We start from the raw sequence: 13,629 nt of genomic DNA on the forward strand, positions 1-13,629 counted from the left end.
GACTTCCCTCTTCTCTCGACTGTGCCTCTTCGAATGGTACTTCTGACTGTAAATAAATGACTTTCCTTCACAACTACTTGTTCTTCTATTGAGTGCGTTTTTAAGCAAATTCCAAAGCAATCACAGATGAAATCAAACGCATAAATCATCGGGGGTATCCAATAATATTAGCTTAATTAACAAGATTGTAACAAAACAGCTTCCCACGAACAATCGTAATCCGAAGTAACAATAATGGGATTCGATGTAAAGTTATAGACTTGCACAACTGCCTTTCATTGGGAGAAATGTGTGAGAAATTACTTGTAATTGTTCTTTGTTAGTTGTTTCGTCATAAGCAAATTTAATTAAGCCACTCGTAATATAGTTAAACCATATAAACGGGTTTCGCCGTGTGGTCCCGGTATAGAATGGACCACCCCTTTCTTTCCCGTGGATATCGTAAAAGGCGACTAAGGGAATTTATAAAGCGAAGGATGGGCAGTGAGAATTTGTTAAGAAATGATTTTGGAATCTCATTTTAAAGAGGAAACGTGATACTAATCTTAGCCACGTTTATCAGTTAATTTAACTATCATCGGCTGTTAACTGTCCACTGCTGAACACAGGCCTTCCCCATAAGGGGGGTTTTGCCAGTAGTTGCCACGCTTGACAAGTGGTTTGGCCTCAGCAGTTAGGCTTTGGGGATGTTTTAAGAGGGACGTTACTGCCAGTCTTTTGATCATTAAGTTCCCTTAGTCACCTCTTACGGTTGTCTGACGTCACCCACGGGATTGAGGTGGCCAACAAGCATCACCTGATGGTAAGCGGTTACCATAACCTTTAAACGCCAGCAATGCCATGGGCATTACGCGCACGTTGCCTACCCTGAAGTAACCTCTTTCCTCCTTTTCGAAAAACCCCATGTTGTAGTCGAACGCAATTACAGATATGTCATGTGTGCCATAAGAATTGTAATATTTTTTACCTTAGAACACGTTATAAAAGGCACGAGTTGCAGATAGTCATCTAAGAAGAAACTTTCCATGACTTTAGCCATAAGTAAGCGATAAACGTACTTGTAACTTTTGCCTATTGTTTAGTATTCATTTGTGAATTAAAATTATATTTTACTTTGTTCGAACTAGAGTTTATTTTCGAAAGCGATTGTGTAGAATGATGCATAGAGAAAACATCTAAGTTGACGCACCTATATACTACATATAAAAACCGTATATAGTACATATAGGAGAAAGGAAAACTGGCCACACACGTCTTTCTATAGAAAACTCGTCACAAATATATGTAGAGAGGATTTCTTTTCTCTTTCCCTACACATTTGTGGAAAAACTAGCTGATTCTAGCGCCTTTGCATGGTACCAGTTAGCTATCAATCCCGTGAGAATTTCCATTGGCCCTTTCTAATGGATTTACATCCATAATAAATCTACCTGAGTATTAACTTCATAATGGTGTTACGTCTTTAATTAATTACTAGCTGTATCCCGCGAATTTGCATTAATTAGAATAAGGAATCTATAGGTTGTGATCTGTAGTGAATCAAATATGATTTAACTCCGTTTAAACGTGATGGAGTAGCAATTGTGAAAAACATCTCACTGTTCATTATTGTTCTTATTAGCTTATTAAGCATTTTTATTGTATACCCTCTTAATACGAGCACAAGGGGGGAGAGGGATTGTTAGTAATGGAGTTTGACAGCCCCATTGCTAGCAATATGCCTTATTAGGTCGACCTCCACGTGGTTCCCCTTGGAAAACATCGTGAACAATTCTTGCTAAATTCGTCACGATGAGCTAACTGAGCTGCTTCATCCTCACCTATCATCCTTCACTGGTGCCCCGCCGGTGTATGCTGATAGCGCGGGAGGGGTTACCATTCCATTATCATCCATTAAAAAAAAATACGAGTACAAAGGCCATTTTTGCACTTGGGAAGACTAAATTAATTTAATTCCTATTAACTTTAGTTTGTAACTTACAAACTTTCGCATTTATAATATTAATAGAACGCAAAATGTAATAATGGATAGATATTTGTTACACTTTCTCGTAAAAACTGCTGAACGGATTTGCACAAACTTTGGTACATGGGTAGGTTATATTCTAATTTAGCACATAGGTTACTTTAAGTATTGATAAACGCGGGCAAAGCCGCGGGATATAGCTAGTATAGCAACACATGTTTTTATAACTGTTCCAGAGGGAGACTTTGTACAAAAGTCGATTGCTTGGCTACCTCTGTCCCATTCGTGTTTCAACCATGAAGCAGTTGTGTTTGCATGGCTGTGTTTCGGTTTGAAGGATGGGATATAGCGTGAATTTACTGGTTACAGAGGAATAACACCTGAGTCCTTAAGATAGCAACGCATGGGGGGTATCATGGGTGAAACAGTATACTCTGTTGTGTCCACGGTACTGCTCATGTCTATAGGCGATGGTTACCACTTTCCATCAGGTGGGCCATCAGCTTGTTTATCATTCTAAGTTGTATAAAAAAAACATGAACAATGAACCCAAAAATTAAAAAAAATTATTGCATAAAAACTTATTACTGTCTCTTTTTACTAATAAACATCATTTATATTACCTCATAAATGTACCTGTATAATTATGTACATGTAATACATAGTCGGCATTATGGCATGTTGCTTAAGTTCTTAACATTAGACGTCCACATTAAAAACTTGTAATTAACACAAAAAATAATGGGTTACCTGTAACCAACCACATCTTCCATGCAGATCGGTCCATACATTATGCAATATTAAGGAAACGAAGCATTTTTAAAATATTGATGTATCTAACACGAGATTTCTCAACGTCAACCGGCCAACCTCGTGTTACACAACTATCGAATACGGCGAAAGCTGCTTTCACCGAAACACGATAATCTAAAATTACATCACACATTAAATAACGTAAACACTAGTTAACCGTTAAAACTGCAACCGTTATCAAAATAACTGTTATTAACGTTTAACGGCAGATATTCCGCGGTGTTAAGCGATAACGTTTAGTTTAACAGTGTAAAGTGTTTTATCGCCTTTTGGCAATGGTTTGTAATAATAGCTCGGAACTAAAGGCTGTCGTTCGTGTACAGGTAGGTAGGTAGGTGCATGCTTTGTTTCTATTGAATGCTTAATTGTTATGTATGTGGAAAATTATTAATATGGTAAAGAATTATTTATAGAACTAGTGGCCCGCCCCGGCTTCGCACGGGTGCACATAACATTTAATATTTTTTTTTATACAACTTAGAATGGTAAACAAGCTGACGGCCCACCTGATGGAAAGTGGTAACCGTCGCCTATAGACATGAGCAGTACCGTGGACATAATAGAGTATACTATTTCGCCCATGATACCCTCATGTGTTGCCATTCCTGAGGACTCAGGTGTTATTCCTCTGTACCCAGTAAATTCACGCCATATCTCACCCTTCAAACTGAAACACAGCCATGCAAACACAGCTGCTTCACGATAGAAACACAAATGGGACAGAGATACCCAAGCAATCGACTTTTGTACAAATTCTCCCTCTGGTAATCACATCTAATGGTACATCACATTACATTAGAAACCTCTCAAATAATCAGTGTTCCTCTACAATATTATGCATGTACTATACATATAAACCTTCCTCTTGAATCACTCTATCCATTAAAAAGAACCGCATTAAAATCCGTTGCGTAGTTTTAAAGATCTAAGCATACATAGGGATGTACAGACGGGAAGTGACTTTGTTTTATACTATCATCACTACATGATAATAGTGATGATGAAGAAACGATTATTTTGAAGTTTATTTATAACTATAAATAACAGTTAAGCGCTATTTCTTGATAAGTGACTCGCCTGTGAACGGCTAAACTGATTCGCTGTTTTTTTTTTATGTATATATTTTTTTAATTTTTACCTTTATGTATATATTTTAATCTATATTTGTGTCGCTGTATTTCACTTCAATTGTAATTATATTTGGTTTTTTTTTCTGGTTTCTGGTACATTACAGAGTTAAATAAATAAATAAATAAATGTAAATTTTTTTTATACCACAGCGGTGGCAAACAATCATACGATCCGTCTGATGGTAAACGGTCACTGTAGTCTATTGACGCCTGCAACACTAGAGTTGTCACGAACACGTTGCCGACCTTGAAAAAACCTTAATATACCCTTTTTGAAGAACCCCATACTGTAGTCTCTAGGGAAAACCTTGGCAGAGATCATTCCTTATTGAAGTTCTATCAAGGATTTTAGGGGGAAAGGACCCGGACGGAAGGACGGACAGATCTATTGGGTCAAATGTACTAAATAATTAATAAGAGAGATTGTCCTAACGATAAGACCGCCTTTGTACCTTTATATGTATATTTTAATCTGTACTTTATGCTATTGTATTTAATTTGAATTGTTTATATCATCGTTTATTTTTATGTTTCTGGTGCAATAAATAAATAATTATTAGTTTTGACACAAAAAACTTTTATGGTTATTTATATACATGTCTTTCGTAAACCATAAATCGTGCCTTACGAAAGAAAATATAAAAAAAAATACATTTTAACAAAGCATGTAACTTATTCTTTACCATTATTATGCTTATCTGTGATATAAATTTGTTTATTTAAACTGTGTTTATCAATAAAATGTAGTACAAAAGGCAATGTTATCAATGTCTCTGCCAGTTAAACGTATATTTGTATGGTCGATAAATAATTTGTTTTATTGTCATTAGAATTGATCATTAATGAAAAGTTTCGCGACTGACTCTTGGCCACAGCAGAATATCAGTGTTTTGCTCTTTTAAGGGCAAAGCAATAAACTGAGCTGTGACCATTTTGTGTTACTATGGCACACGCATGAAGGAATGTTAACAAAGGAGATTGTTAGATTATGTATTTTGTTTTTGTATTTTTTTTTTTATTTGTGCTTTTTTTATTTTTATTCTTTTGTCTCTTTTGCTGTGTATTATGTGTATGTTTTTTTTTTATTGTACTTTGTGTGCTGTAAGTAATGTAAATAAATTGTCTATCTATCTATATATCTATCTAGAAACAGAACATACTACGGACTAAATTCTAGTTTGTTTTTTTTTTTTTTTTTGCATTATAACTTTTTTTTCGTATTAGTTTAGCTGTATTAACTATCAAAATTCAAATTGAATTTAGAATCAAATGTAATCATTCATAATTAATCTTTGAAAAGGGATTCATGTGCCGTGCGTTTTATGCCGTACGGTTCTGGACCATAGAATGAGCCATACTTTCCCTTCCCATGGGTGTTGTAAGAGGCGAGTAAGAGAATTTAATCATCGAGGGAGGGGCAGCAGCGTCCCTTTTAAGCCATCACTGAAGCCAGGGCAAACGAGCATGCGGCTCACCTGATGATAAGTGATCATCGTAAGGCATCGCGGATGTACTGCCAGCCTTTGAAAAAGGAATATACTCTTTTCTTGAAGGTTATGATGTCATATCGGTTCGGAAATTATGCTGCTGGAAGTTGATTCCAAAGAGTGGTTGTACATGCCTAACTGCGGTTACAAACCCGCTCACCAAGCGTGGCAAATATTGGCAAACCCGTCTTATAGCAGAGACCTATATAAAGCAATCAGTTAACGGCTGATACGGTAATTGATGATGATGATTTATCATTAATAAGAGTACCTACTTACATGATTCATTTATAATTATTCATTTACACTATAAAATATTATTATAACCAATTCGTTTCCTTGTAGGATGTCCGTTAAAAACGCTCGAAAGGAAGCCGACGCATTCACTTACGTACTTACATTCGAATTAATAATTATATATACATAAATAATATAATATTAAGCGTAGCGTGATTTCCTATAACAATACAAAAATAACTTTTGTCTTACGAAATAACACGCGACTACTTTTTCAATATTTTATAGCGTAACTTCCCATTTTTATCAAATTGAGTAACCATATTATACAGCCGTTAGCTGTAGTGTGGATAGCCCGCGAGCCCCATCTTAGACCACATCATAGCTTTCCATCAGTTGAGATTGTGATCAATCGCGGGACCCTTTCAATAGTAAAAAAAACTGTCCACAGCTGAACAAAGGCCTCCCTGATTGAAAGGTTTTGCCAACAGTAGAAACTACTTCTACACGAGGCAGGCGGGTTGCAGATGCAATTACATCCCTAGGATGTCGTAATATATGATCCGGGGACGAAACGAAATACCCAAGTGTATATAAAGGAAAACTCGAAATTAAACCATATACCAACTACTAGCGGGGTAGAATAGTACGAAAGAATAGTACGGGGTAGAGTAGTAGAAAAGAATAGTACGTCTCTTCACTTATGGGAAATTGTCTTTGCTGTAAGTCGAAGAAAAGAAAATTGAAAGGAAGATCGTGACTACATTTACATTGTATTCCCAAAGTTTGATGACAGATAACAGAATTAAGACGAAAGCTTTGAGAAAATGCTATAAAAAAATAGTGCCCACTGCAGAGCACTGTCATATAATTCTTTGCAAAATGTGATCAATGTAAACTAGTAATATTGTTATGAAGTGGAACAGTTTTATTTTTTTATTTCTAAAGGAAGAACTCAAAAAATACTAACCTATTTTCAAAAATTATTTTACATACAGATAATCCGTTATTAGAGTAGTAACACGTGCTGTATTTAGTGTTCAAAAACAATTTGTGACTTTCTATCTATCCACCGACGACCCAAGAGGGTCACTAGCTATCTAGTAAATTTTTATACCAAAACCTACCTCGTATCACTTAAATCCAGCGTAGGGTCACTCCTCTTGATCTGACCAACACACGCCAGCACAGCTTTGTCGCTCTCGACCCTGGCCGCGAGCGATGACACCAGCGTGGGAAGCTGCCTCAAAGCTGGCTTGTCCACTATCGTCAGCAGAGACTTGTTGTCGATCAGCCTTCTCTCAACGTCCGCGTGGGAGAGGGCCAGAAGACGCTGATGGGATGAGGATGCTGGGTCTTGGTTCACTGTCACTGTAGACTGTAAAAAAAAACAAAAAGTATCCGTTTTAAAAGTAGAATCATCATTTTTCTGTCCTTATCCCAATAATTGGGAGTCAGCCATTAACTGAGGGTCAGCGTGATATGATTTTATCCATATTACTCAAGATTTTGGCTTTTGGTTTTACGACTGGCCGCTTGCCTGACATCAAACCTCCTTGGGAATGCATTTTCTGTTACTATTTACCACCTACCGTATAGGGGAAAGGATTGAGGAAACGGGAGGGAGATACTGTAGATGCAAGGGGGATACTAGTTAGAAGCTTTAGTGACTCGGGAGGCCGGGGTGGACATATTCGAGCGCCTTTACTCTAGAACCGGATGGATCACTACAGTAGCACCCTGGCATATGTTTTAAAAACAGAATATGGCAGTGAAATTATACGCTCATACTCTGTAGGCAAAATACCCTAATTTTCGATCATGGTAACGCATAATGGGCCTGATAAAAGTCAAAGTGTAAATAGTTCTTAAATCCATAGAGCAGTTAAACTCGCACAATTAACCAAAGATCCAAACTCTACTTGACATACATGATCTTTTAAATCATTGCCCTCCTTACTTTACCAATTGGGTTAAAACAATGACATATATATATACCAGTTCCTCCAACTTGTGCAGCGCCTGCTTGTAAACGTCCACGTGGCGCTGGAGCTCATTCTTCATCGCCACGTGCAGGGATATGAGGGTGCCGGACGCGTCCGCCGTGAGGCCGTGAGTGCCCAGACCTGCAGAATTAGAACATCACATCACGTTCCTAATTTTAAAGATTAAAACTCTTATGTAAATTTTCTTAACACTTTAAAATCTAGTGTCACGATGTTCGTTCACGTTCGTCTCCGAAACCGTTCAACCAATTTGTGTAATATTTTCCCCAAATTGAGAGGTATGATAATTTTCATCCCGATAAAAAAAATGGATTTTGTAAGTGATGATAGAAGACAAGACGTTTGATGGGCAGCTTTTAAATATTTAATTTAATATTTTGCATATGTTTTAATTTTGCATAAAATGGTAACTTCAATCGTGACAATGATAATGATGTTACAGCCGTTAACTGTCCACTGCTGAACATAGGCCTCCACCGTGGGGGTTTTGCTAGTAGTCGCCACGCTTAGCAGGCGGATTGGCAACCGCAGTTAGGCTTTGGTACTGTTTTAAGAGGGACGCTGCTGCCATCCCTCGATATTAAATTATTTTTCACTTCTTAAAACATCCACGGGTATAAAAGGGATGGCCTAGTGGGGGGGAAGGATTGTTAGTAATGGGGAGGTTAGTCCCTATCGCTATCAATATACCTTATCAGGTCGACCTCCACGCGGTTCCCCCTGGAAACCATCGTAACTAATTTATCATGGAATTCGTCACGATGGGCTAACTGACCTGCCTTTTCATCCTCATCAATCATGTCTCACTGGTGCCCTGCTAGTGTATACCAATAGCGCAGGCGGGGTTACCATTCTATTATCATCCATAAAAAGGGATGATAATAGAGCGATTAGGTATTCTATGCCGAGACCACACTGCATCGTGACAATCATCATCATATCAGCCTTTAACTGTCCACTGCTGAAATGAGCCTCCCCATTGGATGGTTTTGCCAGTAGTTGCCAAACTTGGCAACCGTATTGGCAACCGCAGTTAGGCTTTGGTCAAAATCAGTTTAAAATTCTACTTCTGACGTATTTTACGAGTCATGCCAATGTACGCGACAAATTCTTGTTTAGGTCATTTAAAAAAAAGAATCATTTTTGTTTGAACAAGACTTGAATTTCGGAAATTCAGAGATCTGTGCTGATATTCGATCTTAGTACAACTAATTTCACGGTACATCGATTAAACGGAAATTAAACAGTCTTAGTATTATACATTTGATATTATTGTATGTAATGCCGATAATCAAAGGAAATGAGCGCCATTAGGATAATTCCCGCGGACGGAATGGAATCGCCGCGGAAACGCATTATCCGTAGTTCCACTCGTCCATGGTTTGTTCGGCATTATCATGATGGACTTATAATGGTTTCGACCTCATTTTTAGTCCTTCATCACAACACAACACATGTAATAACATATCTATACTTATAATAAATCTGTAGAGAGGTCAATTCTGTACATGAAATATATTTCCAAAATAACTATCAGGGGGTGATTAGGGATCGATACTGATACCAAAAATGCAATCAGTAAAATTTTTGTCTGTCTCGTCTGTATGTTCGTTATAGAAACAAAAACTACTCGACGGATTTTAACGAAACTTGGTACAATTATTCTTCATACTTCTGGGCAGGTTATAGTATACTTTTCATCACGCTACGATCAATAGGAGCAGAGCAGTGAAGGGAAATGTGTCTGTTACATCCAAACCACTGAACCGTGAGGAAGAACATGGGCTATTTATTGTACGAAAAACAACGGAAACGCGGACGAAGTCGCGGGCAACAGCTAGTCAATACATAAATTATCCTATATGCTAAGTTTATACCCTACCCATGCACTAAATATCATTCAAATCTGCTCAGCAGTTTATGCATAAAAAAGTAATAAATAGCCATTCATCGTTACAAAGTTTTAAATAACTATTTCTTTTTTATTTTGCATGCCTAATTACGACGAAATATGTGAATTTATATCTATTTTTAACATTTTTTATCAACTAGAAATGGCAAACAAGCTGACGGCCCACCTGATGGAAAGCGATAACCGTCGCCTACAGACATGAGCAGTATCATGGACATAACAGAATATATTGTTTCGCCCAAGATAGCGTTCATGCATTGGCATTCCTGAGAACTAAGTCTGCCGCTGTACCCTGTAAATTCACTGCCATATGTTATGTCCATGGTACTGCTCATGTCTATAGGCGACGGTTACCACTTTCCATCATGTGGGCCGTCAGCTTGTTTGCCATTCTAAGTTGTATAAAAAAAAACATATACTGACTATGTTTCAAAAAAATATTCATTTATTTCACATTTATTATATTAATTAGAATAGGACGTAAACATAGACTTAGTATAACGTACTTACATACAAATAATTTAAAAAATGAACTTAAAGAGATAATCCTTTGTCTTCGTACGACCACGTGACGCGCTTTTCTTATGTTAAATTCTAAACGTCGTCTCTTACTATCAACCGCAAGAGGTTACTTTTAAAAATAAATCATAACAAAACCTTATTACAAGATAACATTACGCTATTACATAAAAACAACAATAAAAAAAACTTTCAATTATTATACTTTATCAAACAAAACAATCGACTAGCAAAATTACTTCACATTACGTCGTAATTAATTAAATTACCAACCATGGAAGTAATTACGCATCTCCAATAATTACCATAAAATAATAACACAGTGCGTGAAATATAAACAAATTCAATTTTAATAGCCACTAATAAAACTTGATTTATGTCAAGAGATAGCCAACTGTTTAAGGGTTAAGGAATAATGGAAATTACAATGTATAACAGTTTTTTATTACCCTTCTTTCACGTCTCAAAACTGCAGTAAGAGACATTTTATTATAACTTTATTATATTAATTTTATGTAAATAATTGAAGACATTAAAATAACACAAATAATGTATCTTAGGAACACGATATTAGGTCATTAAAATTCTAAATTCAAACATATTTAAGTTTAAAAAAAGAACAGAAACTGCATGCGTGAATTGGCGCGAATGAAAATTATCTTTTAATTCCAGATAAATTATCATACTAAACACTAGGCAGCATGGTCTCCGACCTTAGCCTGTTCCGTAACGGAACAAACGTTCTAAAAAAAATTATCTTTTATTCTGTATTGATACACAGAGTAATATCTAACAGAGTAATGACTAAAGAACTTATTTTCTTACGCTATGGTAATGTACTATTGTTTAGGAGAGTAGGCGAACGGGTCGTTATACTTCATACGAGCAGATATCTCAACTAACTTTCTTTTGCACGCACATATTTACAGTAATTTAATCTAGACCTTAAAGCTTAAATTACAAGCATTAATCTCAAATAACCATAATTAGAAACTTGTTACATGGCAATAAAGATAGTCAATGTAAATTGACAAGCGGAAGTTTGACATAGCAATATCACTCGTTAGTTTTCGGAGTTGTGTAACTTGATTGACTGATTGAATGACAATGATTGAATTCAAACAATAGATACATAGATATGAACAAATTTAAATGTTTTGACTTTCTTATTTATACCTTATCTTTTTTTTTATACAACTTAGAATGCCAAACAAGCAGACGGCCCACCTGATGGAGAGTGATAACCGTCGCCTATAGACACGAGCAGTTCCATGGACATAACAGAGTATACTGTTTCGCCCATGATACTTTACCCTGTAAATTCAATACCATATCCCACCCTTCAAACTGAAACACAGCCATGCAAAACACAACTCTTTCACGGTAAAAACACGAATGGAACAGAGGTACTCAAGCAAACGACTTTTGTTCAAAGTCTCTCTCTGGTATCTTGTCGATGGTCTTCATTCCAAGGACTCATCGCCACTCCAAGATAAAAATACTATCTTACCCTGCACAGCAGCGTCGAGCTGTCTCCTCCTGGCGTCGATGGCGTCTCTGGTGTCGGGCGTGTAGTGTACCAGCGCGCCCGCCAGCCGGGCGGTCCTCGCGCGGAGTCCAGACCCCTGGTCGCTGCCGAGCAAGCCCACCAGCCTCCATGCCACCGTCTCGCATTGCACTTCAGGCCGGGGTGTGACTTCCAATGATATTAATCTGTGGACAAAATTACTCTGCTTTAATCGACTTCATAAAACAATTCTGTTTTGTAGATCGCTACGTAATATTAACACTGGGAAAGAGCGAGTTGTTAATATCTATTTTTTTTTTATATAAAACTTACAGCTATATAGGTTACAATTTAAAAACAATCTTTGTGAGAGACCACCACCAGAGGAAGACTTTGTACAAAAGTCGTTGGCTTGGGTACCTCTGTCCCATTCGTGTTTTAACCGTGAAGCAGTTGTGTTTGCATGGCTGTGTTTCGGTTTGAAGGATGGGATATGGCGTGAATTTACAGGGTACAGAGGAATAACACCTGAGTCCTCAGGAATGGCAACGCATGGGGGTATCAAAGGGCGAAACCTCCAGCCAAGCGTGGCAACTTCTGGCAAAACCAGTTAAAGGCTACAGATGATTTTCAACATCGAATGATAATTTATTATAACTGAAACCAGTTTTTTTTTTTATACCACTGAGATGGCAAACAAGCATACGGCCCACCTGATGGTAAGTAGTTACCGTAGCCAGTTAATTTTAATGTTTGTTTTTCTCTAGTTTTACTGATTTTATATCTAAGTCCTCTAAGCCTTCATTTAGATAAAGATTGTTATTAAAGGGATCTGAAGGTTCCAAGAGTAGCAATAAACCCTTTCACGTCGACCTCGACGCGGTACCCCTGGAAACTATTGCGGTTAATTCTAATGGAATTCGTCACGATGGGCCAACTGACCTGCTTTCATCCTCACCTATCATCTCTCACTTGTGCCTCGCCAGCGTATACCGATAGCGAAGGCGGGATAACCATTTCATTGTCACCTATTAAAATGGTTTATTTTCTATATTTTTTTTATATAGTTATTATTTTATACCTGATGTAATTATATAATTATTTTTACTATTAGATAAAAAATATGATAGATAGACAGATATTCTTTATTGTTTCCTCCAAAAGATTACAATAGTAAATTGATTATAGATTTTTTTTTATACAACTTAGAATGGCAAACAAGCTGACGGCCCACCTGATGAAAAGTGGTAACCGTCGCCTATAGACATGAGCAGTACCATGGACATAACATACTATACTGTTTCGCCCATGATACCCCCCATGCGTTGCCATTCCTGAGGACTCAGGTGTTATTCCTCTGTACCCTGTAAATTCAAACAATTACAAGAAATAATCACAGTGAGAAAACAATGGGTGGCCTTATCGCTGAAAACGACAAGTGTAATTAATATATGTGTAAGTAATACTTTTTCTATTACGAATTAAATAATCCTAATTTCGAATGCTCAATAAGTAAGTCGATATTATCTGTCACCGCTCTTTTTCATCGCAAAGATGCAATAGGAAGGCAAAGGAAATAACTCTTCATAGTACTCCATACAAGAGAACATTAATTGAAATAATATAGAATAGAAGAGGCAAAATGCTGGGCCACTTTATACGACATGACGATTTTTTTAAGAGCATAATAGAAGGAAAGATAGAGGGCAAAAGAGGAAGAGGAAGACCGAGGGTTAACTACATGGGACAGATAAAGGAAACACTAGGCGTCATGTCGTATAGGGAGATAAAAGATATGGCCTGGGATAGAGCTGGCTGGAGAAAGATACATGAATTAGTTGCACCGACAAGAGGGAACTCTTAAATGAAAAGAAGAAGTACACCATACAATGCCCTGAAGCCATCACTACATACCTACTTACCATAATAAATGAGGGCCAAAACTTTCAAAAGACTAAAGCACAATACGACAAAATAATGCAAAAGTAATTTAGTCTAATAATTACTTTAATTCTCGTGTTATCCTCAATTTACAAGCAAATTACACGCCAC

The 13,629-nt window shown here is 37.0% G+C and overlaps 1 protein-coding gene across 1 annotated transcript in view; it reads right to left on the minus strand.

Moving 5' to 3' along the window:
- LOC113518676 (uncharacterized) overlaps window positions 1–13,629 on the minus strand; it is a 58,866-nt gene that overhangs the window by 8,749 nt on the left and 36,488 nt on the right. Inside the window, exons 3-5 of the mRNA XM_031908393.2 lie at window positions 11,581–11,783; window positions 7,632–7,759; window positions 6,761–7,011 (exon numbers count right to left, since the gene is read on the minus strand). Coding sequence (XP_031764253.1) covers window positions 6,761–7,011; window positions 7,632–7,759; window positions 11,581–11,783 — 582 coding nt within the window. The remainder of the gene's footprint in view (window positions 1–6,760; window positions 7,012–7,631; window positions 7,760–11,580; window positions 11,784–13,629) is intronic.

Source organism: Galleria mellonella, unplaced genomic scaffold (genome assembly GCF_026898425.1).
Source record: "Galleria mellonella isolate WM207_F2 unplaced genomic scaffold, CSIRO_AGI_GalMel_v1 utg35, whole genome shotgun sequence".
NCBI lineage: Eukaryota > Metazoa > Arthropoda > Insecta > Lepidoptera > Pyralidae > Galleria > Galleria mellonella.